Source organism: Dermacentor silvarum, chromosome 10, assembly GCF_013339745.2.
Source record: "Dermacentor silvarum isolate Dsil-2018 chromosome 10, BIME_Dsil_1.4, whole genome shotgun sequence".
Lineage (NCBI taxonomy): Eukaryota > Metazoa > Arthropoda > Arachnida > Ixodida > Ixodidae > Dermacentor > Dermacentor silvarum.
This window is the reverse complement of record NC_051163.1, coordinates 95,508,818-95,525,831: the sequence shown is the minus strand read 5'-3', so window position 1 is coordinate 95,525,831 and position 17,014 is coordinate 95,508,818. Positions and strand designations below refer to the sequence as shown.

Below are 17,014 nucleotides of genomic sequence, written 5' to 3'. Positions count from 1 at the left end.
TTACAAACGCATGGGAGCCATTAATACCGACATAAGTACACATGAAGTGGTTTGTGCAATCAACTGCATCTACTGTGCGCTGCATGATTGGTTCACATTCTCTACACGTGTCGAAGAGTATTGCGGAGACATCACTTCACCGTCGGATATAGAAGACAATATTGTATTGTCATGGCACAAGACAAGAAAGTTTATCAGTGCACCTAGATCCAGAACGGCGATTGATATTGACTATGAATGGCTCCGCGCGATCCATCGTAGAGCGGAAAGGAAGGTTAGGCGAACTCAATCGTCATTAGACTTTGTCTTACGTGAACGAGCTCAACGAAAATATGGCGTCACTCCAAAAAATTGGAAGACAAAAGTGGAGGACCTTCTGTTCGTCTCTAGATCCTCGAAAGCCACTATCTAGGGTCTGGCAGATAGTACGAAACCTTCGTGCCCCTCCTCAGCAAAAACATCCTTTCCGGGCTCTAGTAGTTCACCAATCTCTGACGGAAGTGCAGGTTGCCGAAGACTTCTGTAAGAAAGTCACCTGTACGGATATTTCAACATGTCCAACATTGTATCGACCCGTGCCACCTCCTAAAGATGCTCGTCTTGACCTTCCTTTCCCGATGCCGGAATTGCAAGCTGCACTTGCTGCTTCGAGACGATCTTCTGCACCTGGACCTGACGGTATTTCATATACTGCTCTGTGCCACCTTGGTGCGGAAGGTCGGAAAGTCCTGCTGTCGTACTATAACGCCACGTGGTCATCCAGTGCAGTCCCGAAACAGTGTAAAACCCGCCGTTTGATGGCCCTCCTAAAGCCAGGAAAATCACCTTACGAAGTGTCATATTACCGGCCTGTATCTTTTGCTAGCTTCATTGGTAAGGTGATGGAACAGATGGTGCTCACTAGATTAGAATGGTTCATGGAAAATAATTAACTTTATCCTGAAACGATGACCGGATTTAGACGTGAACCTTCTGCAATAGAGGGGGTCATTGATTTCGTGTCCACGATCCAACACGAAAAAAGGCGACACTGACTTGTAGGAGCAGTTTTCTTAGACATCAAAGGAGCCTATGACAATGTACTGCACGAACATTCTTGATGGATGGAGGATGAACATTTTGTCCATTGGGTCGCGCTAGATCCTAGCCCGAAGCGGGCCGCTCACGTTGGGACGAAAGGCCTAGCCTATCAGCCGCTTCGCGGGCCCGTTGGACTGCCCTCAGTAATTTGGGCATCAGCGGCCGTCTCTACATATCGTTTGAAAATTGCCTAGATGGTCGCACAGTCTTCATGTCCACAAATGATGGCGAAACCAGAAGACACGTTGTGGTCCGTGGAGCCCGACTCTTCAATGTTGCCCTTATTGGCCTTACGAAATAATAATATTGATACAGTAGGCATCAGTATCTACGCTGACGGCATAAGCATATTGGCATCCGCAGTCACGCGACCGCAAATTCGTGCAAGATTGTAGCGTGCTCTTTCTTTATAGTCTCAGTACCTGCAGTGCCAAGGACTGCAACTGGCCACAGATAGGTGCGCTGCGATAGCGTACACACGGAAGCTTATGTTTTGGTATCCAATTATGATCAATGGAAATGCCATCTCATATGTGACCAACCACAGAGCCCTCGGCGTTGTCATTGACCGCGGTGTTTCAAGGTCCAAGCATGTGGCAATATAAAGAAAAATTAACTGGGTTTGCTCAAGTGTTTCTCTTTCTGGCAGGTATGAAGTGGGGTCCATCTGAGCATTCGCTACTCCAGCTGTACCAGGCTCTATACGTCGGCTACATTCGGTATAGCCTGCAAGTTTTATTAAGTATGAGTCTGTCATCTTTGCGACCGCCGGCAAGTGCCCAGGCACAGATGCTGAAAACTTGTCTCGCTGTTCCTCGTTGCACCTCAACCTAGAGAACAACTGAGGAGGCTCGCGTCACCCCTTTACCTGTCTATCTACGATGCGAACCTCTTCGAGTATTCCTGCGACGGCTGTGCCGTCATGGAACGCCACCCCTTATCGACACTTCCCGACATACGGCCGGACTCCACTTTTTCAAAAGCATTCAATGCCAAGAATCTGCCATACCATCATACTTTGCCCCTGCTGAACTTCCATGTATGCCCCATGGGTAATGTACAAAATACCGGTACCTCTATCTATTCCCGGAATATCTAAAAAATCGCGAATACCTACCGTCGGCCCCGGACATTTAACACTTGAATATATGCCTAAAGAATATGACTCCTCGTGAATGTGTATACAGACGGATCGGTCGCGTCGTATGCGTCTGGTGCGGCTTTCGTCGTGCCTGCGCGTCAAGTCATTCGACGGTTTCTTCTGTTTAACAAGACGACTACAACATCTACGGAACTAGTGGCGATCAGAGAGGCCGTTCAATGCATTTCGCGACAGCCTCCTCAAGTATCGACAGTCTTCACTGACGCAAAACTGACTCTGCAACTACTTAGAGTGGTGTTGAAAGAGAGCCCTTACAGAGTGTTGGCTCTTCAAACTGGCGAGCTCTACACCTTTGTGCAAGAAAACGGCCACCACATCACATTTCAGCGGATTCCCGGTCACTGTGGTATACACGGCGACGAACTGGCTGATGCCGAAGCGAAGAAAGCACTCGAAGAACCAGAGTCACTGCTTGCAATTCCTTTTTCAATAGCGGACGCCAACTGCCTCCCCTCCCGTGGCATCCGCAAATCGGCAGAAATGCACTGGGACAAGCCGGATAATCCACACAGACGACTACAGATATTGGACTCTACCATGAAATTTAGGCTACCACCGAAAATTCAACGCAGCTGTGCCAGTCTTCTGCACACACTAAGGCTGGGGGTAGCATTTACGCGCGGATACGTGCACCTCATGCGACGCACCGAGTCTCCAGACTGAGTTGTGCAATGTGAATGAGACTATAGGTCATGTGCTCTGTGACTGCCCTAAGTGCGTGGAAGAGCGTCAAAGGTTGAAGAATGACCTTACGCGTCTCGACAGCCCACCGTTGTCGGAGGACGTTATTTTAGGTCCTTGGCCAGACGCTCAATCGAGTTACAAGGCCATCCAGGCGTTACTGAACTTTTTAAAAAGTACAGGCCTGGACTGAAGACTTTGAGCATGCCAAATTGTTTGCCATATGTTTACATCCTCCTTCTCTCGTCATCGTCACCCATCATGCGTCTCTTTCTTCCCTCGTTCTTTTCCTCTTTCTTTCCCTCTTCCCCTTCCCCCAACGCCGAGTAGCTGGCTAGAGAATTTACCTCAAGCCGACCTCTCTGCATTTCGTATCATTAAACTTCTCTCTCTCTCTTGCCATCTCCTGTGCTTGAGACTGATTTATGTACTATGTACAAAAATTCAAATGGGAACAAACTGACTATTACTTGTATATGCTGTTTCGTTTTCACGTTTGCTTGCATTTTAAATATTGGCTAAATTCAGTCCACAAGACGTATATGCTAGAAACTACTCTACGCCTCGAAACCAGCTGCAGAGCAAATAAAAGTCGCACTTCCATGTAATTACATGTTACATGCGTTACTAAAGATTATTTCGGTTCAACGTTTCACTTTAGACTGTTGGCATGCGGTGAATAAAAGGTAGCTCATATTTAGAGAGTGGGAAAGGTTAATAACCTGACATGAGTGATCCTACTTTAGTTTAACTTCAGCTGTAAATGATGGATCAAAACTGAACTGAATGATGGAAACTGAACTGTGGAAACAAAAAGCTAGATTAGCATCCTAACTTAACTAGAAAGCTATAGATTTAGCTAGATACTAGATGCAGGAATATTGGAATATTATTTTATAAACATTACTTTTTCTAATACCGATATTAAAGCAGTGCACTCAACTTGTACCGCAGCCTCCCCAAGTAAGAACATTAGAACCGCTGGCTTCCTGTTCATTCGATGCGGCATTGGAGGGATGAACAGACAAGATGGTGGCAACAACTTGAACAACAACTACTAGCACTGCTACTAAAACTACTATACTACTACTATACTACTACTACTACTACTACTACTACTACTACTACTACTACTACTACTATTGCTCCTACTACTACTACTACTACTACTATTACTACGACGACGACGAAGACGATGACAACAACAAAAATGGTGGTGTTCTTTTGTGGAAGAAGCTGCTGTCGCAGTAAATTGATTCAGAGCCGAAGGAATCACTAATTCAACATCCTCATAAAACTGTTCTATTTCTTCATCATCGTGACAGGAAGTTGGGGCGTAGGCTTGCACAACCTTCATTTTATACCTACTATACAGCTTTATTACGAAGACTGCTACCCTCTCATAAATGCTGTAGAATTCATCAATGTTGCACGCTATGTCCTTATGTACTAGAATTCCTACTCCGAATCATCTCCTATCTGGAAGACCTCTGTAGCAGAGGACGTAGCCGTTAGTCAGCACTTATAAGCCTCATCAGTTCTTCTCACCTCACAAAGCGCAATAATATCCCAGGCAATACCTGATAATTCTTCAAATAGCCCTGCTAAGCTAGCCTTACTCGATAGGGTGCACGTGTTGAACGTTGCCAAGTACAGTTTCCATGGCGGCCTGTCCGGACCAGAGATTCTGAGGACCAGCTGCCGCGTCGCAGGTCTGACCGCCACCTTGGTCAGGTGCTCCGCAGCCGCTGGGGACTGAGGCCATGGGTAAACTGTAGGTAAACTGTAGGAGTAGGGGCCGAATACTGCCCCAGGAAGGCCAATTCCCGTTCTGGTGAGGGAGTGACTTTGTTGAAGCTTAGTGGGCCTTCCTAATTTGGTTGCATCTTGATTAGTATAGCCCCACTAGCTCTCGGTGATACTTTTTTGCTGGTGTTAGGTGCCGCTCCATACCTGAAATTTCGCCTTAATTAACACCAAAGGTAGTGAGTTCGACTCCAACCACTGGTTGTAGTTTGAATGCCGTAATCAACTCTATCCTAATTAAACTTCCTTAGTTAGCGCAGTCGAGGACGGCAGAAAGTCAGGTGGGATGATGAGGTTAGTAAATTCGCAGGGGCAAGTTGGAATACGCTAGCGCAAGACAGGGGTAATTGGAGATCGCAGGGAGAGGCCTTCGTCCTGCAGTGGACATAAATATAGGCTGATGATGATGATGATGAGTTACCTTCGTCCTAATTACCTCTACCTTAATTCACTCTGGCTTAATGAACTTTGCCTTAATTGAGGTCACGAACTGCCTTGATTGGCTCACTTTTGAAACATCGAGGTCACGCCAACACCGACTACGCGAGCTTTCCACATTACGAGCCTTGTCATCATAATCATCACCATCATCAGTCATTTTAATGTCCAATGCAGGACGAAGGCCCCTCCCTGCGATCTCCAATGACCCTTGTCTTGCGCTATCTGATTCCAACTTGCGCCTGCAAATTTCCTAATTTCGTCACTCTACCAAGCTTTCTGCCGTCCGCGACTTCGCTTCCCTTCTCTTGCTATACCCATTCTGTAATGGTCCACCGGTTATCCATCCTATGCATTGCACGGCCTGTCCAGAGAGATATTAAATGCGAAGCATTCCTTGCGAACATTTGCCACTTTGACAGTATCTATCTAGCCACCTAAATCTTGGTGCTCTCATGGTCCATAACTTGCTATTTACCAAAATTGGCAAAGTATGACAAGAGTGTATGACGAACACAAATTATAGGTCATGACATGAATTTCATGACATGCGTGTCATGTAGGTCAAGAAACAGCCGCCTAAAATGACAATGACCCAGCGAAAATAACATTTAAACTCAAAAACCACAGAAATGGGTCCTCACGTGGGTTAAGTGAAGGAAACACTAATGAATGATGGTAGAAGTGATAATCATGAGCATGACTCAGCAAAATTGACAATGACTCAGGACAAAAATGAACACTCAAGAACCACTGAAATCGGTTCGGACGTAGGTACGAAGTGAAGGAAGCACTAAAGCATGGTGCTAGAAGCCATTTTCATGAGCATGACTCAGCAAAAATGACAATGACTCAGCGACAAAACATTAACACTCAAAAACCACTGAAATGAGTTCGGACGAGGGTACTAAGTTAGGCAAACACTAAGGGACGATGATAGAAGTGATAGTCATGAGCATGACTCAGCAAAAATGACAATGACTCAGCAACAAAATTTAACACTCAAACCATTGAAATGGGTTCGCACGTGGTTACTCAGTGAAGAAAACACTAAAGGATGGTCATAGAAGCCATAATAATGACCGTGACTCAGCAAAATTGCCTGACTCAGCGAAAGTTTAACACTCAAAAACCAATGTAATGTGTTCGGATGTGGTACTAAGTGAAGGAAAAGGCTAAAGATTGGTGGTTGAAATAATAGTGATGAGCATGACTAAAGGCCTTTAGCTAGGCCTTTTAGGCCTACCTAATGGGACTCCTCAGGACTCATGAAATGAATGTCATTACATGCGTGTCATGTGAGTCATGAAACAGCCGCCTAACTATTGTTGCTTTCATGGTCGTTTCGTTAACTTGGTTGGCTCCCCGCTTAGTGCTTCGCATAACATCGATTCCCACAGGGCGTGGGATCTGCCGGCTTTTTTTTTTTCTGACGATGTGCTCAACGTTCAGGCGGTAGCCGAAACATGCAGTGACTGTGTGGCACTCTTTTGGCGTTTCGGCGGTGGCCTCCAGTTTCGGATACTATTTTGATTACGGATATTAAGGACTTCAGATAAAACGGGAGTTCTTTGTCGGCTTACCAGGGTTTGTTCTGGACGGTGTGTGTCTGTGTGTGCAGCGAAAATCGGCAGTGTTTCATTCATTGCAACGCGGTGACCGTTGCCGCGTGGAACCAAACCCTTGCTAGTTTTGTGCACTGCGTCGCCTACCAAGCTCACGCCGCCAATGCCGGGTCCAGCGAGTTTCCTAAAGGACCATTCATACCCGCTCCGCTCGTGACCGCGTGCAAAGATATGGCGAGGATTTGTTGAGTGAATGCGGCAATGGCGAACTGCATTCGTTTCTGCAAGCAACGCGCATTGCGTGTCTCCGCGAGATTTTACTGGACACGCAACACTTCGCATTGCAACCAGTCGCAAAATATTTTTCGGCGCCCACCACCAAACACGCCAACTTCTCGTCTCGGCACGTGCTTGTATCACGTCTGCGCTATTGGATCGGACTGGACTGAATGGCCATGTCCAAGCTGCAGGTTGCCAACGCGGCCTTTATTTCGCGCTAAAGATAACGCAAACGAGAAATTTCGCGGCTGGTCGAGCGTTTTGGCGCAGCGTGGCAAAAAATACGAAATTGCATCGAAATGGCACAATTGGCACAGCTGTTGCACCCCTTTAGTAGTGAAAAAAGTAGCTTCATCTCGGAACGACGTGGCGTTGGTAATTGAAGTCTGTTTCAGGGATCACCAGGCATCAGAAGTAATGAGTCAGTCAACATCCGAGAGAAATGTGAAAGACAGGTAATCGAACCGCCCTAGACATGCAACGTGTAAAGGGAGGAAGAAGCGTAATAAAAACGCATGTGCATGATAAGACGTGAGCGCCAATTAGAAAGATGAGGAATCCAAAATTCAACCAGAGCCATTCCACGCTGTGCGCGGTAGGCATAGGAGAAAGAGGGAAGCAGAATGTAAGTCGGCAATCGTGGGAGTTTCAGAAAAGGCAGAAAAAAGGAACCAGGTGCAACTGGTAAAATACAAACGGAATATCATTAGGAATGGCATGCGTAAAATTTCAGTTTCAGAAATATGGTTAGAAAGAGATAAATGCCAGTTTTGAAGTTAAGGATGTTCTGGAGCAAAGTTACGCGAACTGAGCGCGTTTATACATGTAAAGTGTTTGGGACATTGAACTCGTAAACAGTGTGAACAGTGCATGTGGTGAAATATATGCTGTGCCATCATACGTCTCTTAGTCTATCTATTGAAAATCCGCGCCCCCGAGATCTGTCACAAGATTTGCGAGCCTGTCAGGATACTATTCCGGCCCTTTAACTGATCCTGGTTGTTTAGAGATGGAGTGGGAACATTTGGCGGCGATAGCTAAGATTTAAACATGCCACACGAGGAGACGATGACGTTTTTCGAGTATGCTCAGCGAGAGAAAGAAAAGCAGCTTGAACGAGCGCACGAAGAGCACAAAATTGAAAAAAAACGGCAGATCCCACCCCCTGTGGGAATCGATATTATGCGAAGCAGTGTGCGGAGAGCCTACCAAGTTAACGAAACGATATGAGAGTACCAAGACTTGGGCGGCTGTTCCATGACACATGACGCGCATGTCATGATATTCATGTCATGAGCGCTGAGGAGTCCGTTAGCTAGGGCTAAGAGACATAAGGCAAAAGCCTTAGTCATGCTCATGACTATGACTTGGACCATCAATATTAGGCCTTTTTCTTCATTCAGTATCACATCCGAACCATTACATTTGTTTTTGAGTGTTAAAAACTCATTCGGTGGTTTTTGAGTGTTAATCTTTTTTCGCTGAGTAATTGTCATTATTGCTGGGTCATGCTCATGATTATGACTTCTACATTCATCATTTAGTTTTTCCTTCCCTTACTACCCACGTCCGAACCCATTTCAGTGGTTTTTCAGTGTTAATCTTTTTTTGTTGAGTCATACTCATGACTATGACTTCTATCATCATCATTTAGTATTTCCTTCCCTTATTATCAACGTCCAAAACCATTTCTACGGTTTTTGAGTGTTTATCTTTTTAATGGGAGCATTTCTTGGCGAACATGTGCCACTTTGACAGTATTTATCTAATTAGCCGCTACGTCTTGGTGCTCTCGTTGTCGTATCGTTAACTTGGTATTTACGAAAATTAGCATAGTATGACAAGAGTATATGGCGAACATAAATGATAGGTTGCGACCTGAATATCACAACATGTGTGTCATGTAGGTCATCAAATACCTGCCGACGTCTCGGTGCTCTCATAGTCGTTTCATTAACTTGGTAGGTACCGAAATTGGCATAGTTTGACAACAGTGTATGACGAACATAAATATAAGTCATGACATGAATTTCATAATATGCATGTCATGTAGGTCATGAAACAGCCGCTTAAAATGACAATGACCTAGCAAAACAAATATTAAGACTCAAAATAGCACCGAACGGGTTAGGACGTGGGTAATAAGGGAAGGAAACACTAAATGATGATGGCAGAAGTCATAGTAATGAACATGACTCTGCGAAAATGACGATGACTCAGCGAAAAAGATGAACACTCTAAAACCAACGTATGGGTTCGGAGGTGGTACTACGTGAAGGAAAAGGCTGAAGATTGATTGGTCTAAGTCACAGTCCATTTGCATGACTAAGGCTTTCGCCTTAAGGTCTTTTAGGCCTAGCCAAGGGACTTCTCAGGACTCTTGAAATGAATTTCATGACAGCTTCTAATGTAGGTCATAAAACAGCCGCCTAGTCTTGGTGCTGCCATGGTCGTTCCTTAACTTCGCATAACATACTGCTTCGCATAACATTGTTTCCCACAAGGTGTGGAATCTGCCGGCCTTTTCGCTGGGTGATTGTCGTTTAAGGCGGATGTTTCATGACCTACATGACACACGTCATCATATTCATGTCATAACCTATCATTTGTGTTCGTCAAACACTCTTGTCATACTATGCCAATTTTGGTAAATACCAAGTACACGATACGACGATGAGAGCACCAAGAAGGCGGCTAGATAGATAGAAAGAGAGATAGACAGACAGACAGATAGATAGATAGATAGATAGATAGATAGATAGATAGATAGATAGATAGATAGATAGATGCTGTCAAAGTGGCAAATGTTCACCAAGCAAGGCTTTGCATTTAAAAGAAATCTTGGCAATGTATAAACTAGTGGAATTGAATGCGGGCTCCCGTGAAGCACTAGCACATCAAGGTCGGCGTCATCCGACTCACCTTCTCCCAGACCAAGACAAATTTGCCCCAGGATACTAATGGCACCTTTCGATGAGCGAAGAGATGATCTAGATGCGTATTTGCATCGGTTTAAGAGGATCGCAGTCGGGCAAGGCTAGGAGAAGAGCAAGTGGGCCAGCAACCTGAGCCTGTGTCTAGTTGGGGAGGCTGTGAGTCTGTTTGGCCGGATGCCAGCAGAATAATCGTTAGACTATGAGAAAGTAAAAAAAAAACTTTATTGCAGAGGTTCAAGTTGACCACTGAAGGCTTTCGGGAAAGTTTCAGACTGTGCAAGCCAGAAGATTCAGAAACGGGAAAGCAGTTCGCATGCCGTCTGACAAACTGTTTTGAGAGGTGGATAGAGCTGTCCGAAACAAAAAAAAAACATATGAAGGAGTTCACGACAAAGTAGGTCTCCTGGGCCTCAGGCACCTCCTTGATTTCCGTCGCCTCCGTCGCCTCCTCGACCTCCATTGCCTCCTCGTCCTGTGGCGCTTCCTCGGCCTCCGGCGGCTCCTGCGCCTCCTGGGGCTCCTGGGCCCCCGGTGCCTCCTGCGCCCCCGGCGCCTCCTGAGCCCCCGTCGCCTCCAGCACTCCCGCCGATTCCTGCGCCCCCGGCGCCTCCTGCGCCTCCTGGGCCTCCTGGGCTTCCTGGTCCCCCGGCACCTCCGTCGCCTCCGTGGCCTCCTGGGACTCCAGGGTTTCCTGCGGCTCCTGCCTTTCCTGCGACTCCTGGGGCTCCTGGGCCTGCTGCGTCTCCTGGGCCTTTCCGCAAGACGGAGTTATCACTTTTCCTGTCTACCGCGCGTTCACTCGCACATTTCACTCGATTAAAATTGGGTGCATCATTTCACTTTTAGACAACGTCAATTTCGGTATTCGATTGTAACGCGAGGATTGACTTTAGATAGCAAAAATCTGGAAAAAACCTCGCGTACAATCGAGGTAAAAATGATCGGTTTTGGAGCAGAAGTTGTAAGCCCCATGAAATAGCCGACTAGTGATTTAGTGCTTTGAACAGTGTGTAATCTTTTTGTGAGCACTCATACAGTGCTCTCGAGGATGAACTCCACACATTGCGAACAGTTGAGGGCAGTATCTTAGCGCCCATGAGCAATAACGAAAGAAATTATTATGGCAGACACTACAAATGGTAATCTTCCAGTGAAGAACTGTGTGTGTGTGTGCGTGCGTGCGCGTGATTTCCTCTAATCATTTGATGTAGTTCTCTCATACATGCGTGTACAAAGAAACATACAGGCAGAAACATGCCTACACTTACAAACAATCCCACACTGCGCATAGCAAAGCAGACGCACCGACACACGTACACGTACCATGAGCATTCACACACCGAATACTCACAGACACGCAAGCACGCCTACACGGAACTGCGCCAAAGCCAAGCGGATAATACTCTGGCACTATTTTTCGTGGAAATAATGAGCCCCACTCTCAGCGCTGTCGTGTAATTGCACATGTGCTTATTCTTGATATTTGTTGGTTTCGGTGGCTTTTTTTTAGAATTCCCTTTTAATAGCTCGTTGCATGTTGCCAGAGCCGGCAGGAGCAGCAGAATGTTCCGAAAGTAGGCGGCTTCACTGTCATGTACTGTGCATTCTACTGGCCTTTGTTTTCCGCCGCGGATCAATCTTGCATTAGCGGCGGCGCAGAATGTGTGGACACTCGGACGCAAAAGTTGGAGTGAAAGACCGTGGTGAAGCACCAGCGTAGGTGCACTGCCTAATTAAGAACAATAAGAGGGCGAAATGAAAGTTCTTTTCCTTGTACCAAAACAAAGAAAAGCCCTTTAGCAAGGGATGTTTCCAACACTAGTGTGTAATCGTTGCAAGATATGTAACACACGCCTTCCTAATCAGTAAAGGTGCGAGGGCGATGTCGGGAAATTGCATTCGGGAACTTGAAAGACATATAATCGTAATATCTCTCGATCACATTCGTGATAAGTTCACATTTTACGTGGTAGCAAAAAACATGTAATTTAAATTGTGATTAAAAGAAGCTCTTCAATAACAACCGGAGAAGTTCGCCTACAATGCTGTGCTCTGGATGAAAACGATCACAAATGAAACTATAAGTGCCGATCACACCTAGGGTTGCAAACCGTCCCGTATTTATTGGGAAGGTCCCAACTTTTAAGCTGATGTCCCGAGTCCCGACTTGATCTATTCTGGACGGCCAAATGTCCCCATCTTTTCTTTTGCTACTGAATAACAATATAAATTCAAAATTTACTCTTTGAACATTCTGACAGCTTAGTTGCGACTTCTCTCTTGTCTTCTCTTGCATTATCGCAAGCATAAAGACGGTTTCTTTTAATGCGATCAGCTTCTTTACCCATTTCGTGGTATGTATGTTTGTATCTAAGCACCAGTGACCAAGTTGTCAGCTAGTTTGTGCCACTACATATGGGTGGTGCTGCTGTCTCGCGAAGCCGACAAAATGGGCCTAATAGCTTGCTGATGGCTACTGCCTGGACTAGTGAACAACTTTTATCATTGGGTATCCGCAAGTGGGGTGTGTTAGCGAACCGACAAATTCGGCACTACGTATGTGATATGTGTGCATGTCCATTTGTGGTCAAACCCCCAGAATAAATGTGCGAAAGTGACACAAGGGGTATGTAGCTTTAAATACAATCGGAACCGGGTACATCGAATCTGAAGGGGATCACAAAATAAATTCGATAAATAGTAATTCGATATATAAAATTTAAAAATTTATACAGAAAACTTCAATTGGATTTTACAGCTGTTCAATATATACAATATTTCGTCATATGGGTTCGATATACCCTGGTTCCGACTGTATCAAAAAGCGATGACGCCTCATCCACAAATGACACCTCCGCGTCGAGGGCGGCCGCTTGATGCAGAGCCATTGAAACGAAGTTGCAGCCAGGACACAAGAGATACTACAGAGTTTCTGCTGGGGTGCAGATATTACAAGATTTCCTGTGTCTGGTTTCAATTGGCATTGCGGTTGGCAGCTCAATTGCTACTTTATGCGTCTGCAGTGGCGATATGTGTGTCGCTACATTCTTTAATGCTAATCGCATTAACGCCGACATTCGTTATCGTGAGATTGGTTCTGCCGGAATTTTTCGTTGCGGTGCTTTACTTCTGTTGTATGCTCTAATCATTGAGAGTACCTCCACATGTACTATAGTAGCGGTGGTGGCAGACAGGCACTACGGCAACTTCACCCCTAGAAATTGCAACAATCCAGGACTAAAGAAATTAGAGCGTTTTAGTATTGCGAAAAATGTTTGCGTTAGCGTTAGCGTGTTACGCACGCTAAATCTTTGCGGAGCGCTGTTCGATAGAGTTTTAGTATAGCGTAAGAAAATGATGCGCCACTAAGCGCAAAACTTCGCCGCGCCATCTAGCTGCGAGTAGTCAAAGCAGCAAACTGAGCAGCTCGACAACCAAACTAGCCTTGTGGATCCACGCCAAGCCTTGAAACGAGCCTGCATGTCAAGCGCTCGGGCTACAGTGGCTAGAATGGGAAGTGTGATGAACGCGCCGGCTCGCGCGTGCCCCTTGGGAGGAAACCGCCAGGTGGCGCTGACACACGCTATACGTAAAGCCCCTATTTATATAGGGGCTTTACTTATACGTCGGCCGCGACGGCGGCTAGCAGCCGCAGTGAAGGGCGCTGCGTGGAATGCGATCGTCTGCGCGCGCAGCCGAATATGCAATAAAAAAAAAGAAAGCTTCGTAATATATATTCTCGCTCGTGCATGGCGGCAAATGGCGATAGAGTGGCTATGCTAGACTTTCGTAATTGAACGGCGCCAAGGTAACAATCCGATTGAGCGTGCGTGGATGGTAGAATGTAGCTTGCTTTAGACGATTTACTCCGGCTGACGCCTTAACGAACGCTAAGCAAGAAAATTCCCAGTGGTAACTCGGAAGCAAACATTTTATTTTTTGCGCACTGTTTATGCAAACATAATTTTTGAAGAGTGGCTCACAATCCGTTTAAAACAAACCATTCTCCATCCTCGATATTTTTTGCTACGCGACGCACCTGAGCTGGTGCTTTTTTCTCACGAGAAAAAAAATGTTTTAAATTGTTCACAAACTGTTCAAACAGAACGTTGTTAGCCTTATATTATTCTCTGCTAAGTGACGTGACTGACGAGTGACGCTTCAGGTGCTTCTTTTCACGGGAAGACTCTCTCTCTTTGTTGAGTGACTTCGTGTAGAAGAGAAAACGGATGACCAAAAATAATCTTGTAACTTGGTTGATATGGCTGGGGCCATGCGGTGCACAGCCCAACATGAGGTCGTTTGCCTGCAGACAGTAGACAAGCGCTTCCAAGCCGTTGTAACTGAACCACATCGAAAACAATGGTTTCAAGGGCGTCTATACAAATGAGAAGAGTTCTCCGAAGGGTGAATGAGGGCCCCATTGACGCAGAGCTTGGTGAACATCGCCACCTGTTCGATGGCTTTGCCCGTGGCAACAAGGAGCTCGTCAAAACATTTCCTGCACACAGACTACAGGGTATATATTTACCCTGTCATGCAGAAGACTAGCCGCGAATGGCTCATCTTTTCAGGGTAATCATGGTCGGGTAGCATTGCGGATTCAAAACGACAGACTGGGGGGCAAGCTGGTATGATATTATTTACACAGTACCGCAGAACCACACGGACGGCGAAGGAAACAGACGGGACACAGCGCTAAGAACTGACTGTCTGTCGCGTTAGGCGCCTGTGTCAGTTGAACTTGCTCGGTTGATTTGTCTGTGTGTCTTCCTTGTGTGTCGATATATATATCTGCTCTCGTCCAATAAACACTCAGTTGTTAGCGCTGCGTTCCGTCTGTTGCCTTCACCGTCCATGTGTTTCTGCGCTATATACTGCGTAAATAACGCATTGTGGTCTTCTTTATGATGTGAGAACTTCTTCAACTTCCCACTATCCAGCAGTGCGTCCAGTTCATGGTCTGCATCCTCAATGCTGAGGAGAAGTGTCAGATGATTCACAGTTGGCACTGCTGGGAGCTTGACCAAATTGTAGAAACTATGACATTTCACGGTGAGCAAAAATTGGGCAGCAGCACGATGGTAGCAGCCAGACACGAAACAATTTTTTCGCACCATTAGTACACATATAGACTTGCTGCAGCATAAAAAGAAACGAACGTAACTTTCCACAGGTCAGGGCGGGCGGCAGCACTGCAGCAGCAGAGCGGCGCGACTCGCATCGGCGACGTGTCAACGACAGCGCGCGCCCCCTCGCGGTTCCCTGCCGGCGGCTTCAATGCGTCCCATAGGCGCTGCCGGTCGCGCGGCACACTTCCCCATTCTAGCCACTGTACTCGGGCCGAGGGCGCCGCCATGTTTGCAACGCTAAAAACTTAGCGAGCGTTTAGCGTCTCCGCTATATTCGAAAAATAGCAGACGCACGCTACGCGGAAAACTGAAATAGCGTTCTGAGCATGCACAGTATGACCCCGCTATTTTTTTGCGTTTAGCGTGGTGCCATTTCCGCAATACTAAAACTGTCTATTAAACAGCTTTTGCACGTACAGACTGTTGGCTCCTGGCAATAACAGGGTCAGTCATTGCCATCTGTGCTTTGTAAACACTGATTTCACTTTCATTCTTCTACTCGTATCATCCGCCATCGAGTGGTCACTCGTCGTGATAACGGCGGCACGGCGATGTCCGAGTCAATGACGCAGGGCGAAAACAAAAGACAGAAAATTAAACTGATGTCGCAGAATATGTCCGGGACTTGCATTCACACCAAAAAACACTTTGGCGAGACGCAGCACTGCACTGACGTAGGGTGAAACGCCTTGAGTGTCAAGTACCTTGTTTTGCAGCTACTCGATGTTCATTTTTGCCGGCTATATGCAATTTCAGCGTCGAGAAGCTTAACAAAAACCCCATGCGTCTCTTGTTATTGATGTCTGTGAACAGTGCACTCGTTCTTCTTCTTTTGTAGGTTTTCAAAGAGGGAATTGTTCGCCCTCTTATACAGTAGAACGACAGAGTCAACATACTGAGGTCGGAGCTGTTGACAATGCGTATTGGCACTGTTGTTTACTTCTATGCGAGGCAATGTGCAATGCTCACTACCAGAAACCGACGTTCAAAAGTATGGCCCTTATTATGCCGCGATGCCTGCCTGCGAGATCTTAAAATTACTCGAACACTAGGCCAGAATCACCTCCGGGTGATCGTCGACGCATGATTTCGATTAAGCGATTTACAATAACAAGTATTACTCAACCGACATACGAAGTCACTTAGCCACGTGCAAGTGCCAGCGTAGTGCACGCGATGTGTGCTATAGAAGCACTATTTCTACGTATATCTATATGCATAATGTATCGCATAATCATATCACTCCCAATAGATCACATAAATAATGAGCGGTCTGTTTTGGGCTCGGTTCCAGTGGCTAGGGCGTGGTGGTATTTTCCGTATTCTAGCTGGCTGTTCATAACTGCATGCGGTTGTGATGTACAATTCAAGTGATGACGCTAGTACGGAGCATGACGTTCATCTACTGTATTGAAATGACGCAACGACTGGCCTAAGTATTGCCCAACGCACGGAGGAGTGGAAATTATCCATGCTAGCTGCAACGCCATTTCTTCATTTCTCCTTCCCATTTTTTTGGTCTATTTAGGCTATATTTATTACAACATTGCCTTGGGACATACGGTTATATCATGAGGAAATGCCTGACCTGGCCGGGCCACCGTTGCAGCAAAGCAACTATATGATACAGTATACAGACAATCAGATTGGGCAGCAGAACCAACGAATCCTGCATTAGCAAGACTTGATTCAGTTAACGTGAGCTTTACTTCAGTGCACTGTTCATTCACCGAAAATTCTGTAACGTTAAGAGGGGCCACTGTAACCATGGTGAAAGGGGTGTTTTCAGGTAGCCCATTTATGGCTACAGAATCTGCTGCTGGCACAGCTTATCGGTAATGTGCAGTGCCATGCTCTATAGACATTAGAAGTTTCTAGCATTAAATAGTGCAAAAACAAGTAATACGAATGCTTATCAACTTCTAAAATTTTGCA

At 46.0% G+C, this 17,014-nt stretch overlaps 2 protein-coding genes across 8 annotated transcripts in view; one reads left to right on the top strand and one right to left on the bottom strand.

Moving 5' to 3' along the window:
• Nucleotides 1-17,014, bottom strand: part of LOC119466316 (uncharacterized PE-PGRS family protein PE_PGRS20-like) — a 1,297,174-nt gene that overhangs the window by 547,558 nt on the left and 732,602 nt on the right. For 2 of the 4 annotated variants that reach the window (XM_049656748.1, XM_049656749.1), the window contains exon 3: nucleotides 10,573-10,698. The exons of 1 other annotated variant lie outside the window; for it this stretch is intronic. In XM_049656748.1, coding sequence (XP_049512705.1) covers nucleotides 10,573-10,698 — 126 coding nt within the window. The remainder of the gene's footprint in view (nucleotides 1-10,572; nucleotides 10,699-17,014) is intronic. One more of the 4 variants, XM_049656750.1, reaches the window with a different exon arrangement.
• The window catches only part of LOC119466319 (uncharacterized PE-PGRS family protein PE_PGRS20-like), a 1,091,962-nt gene that overhangs the window by 382,600 nt on the left and 692,348 nt on the right, over nucleotides 1-17,014 (top strand). The window lies entirely within an intron of this gene.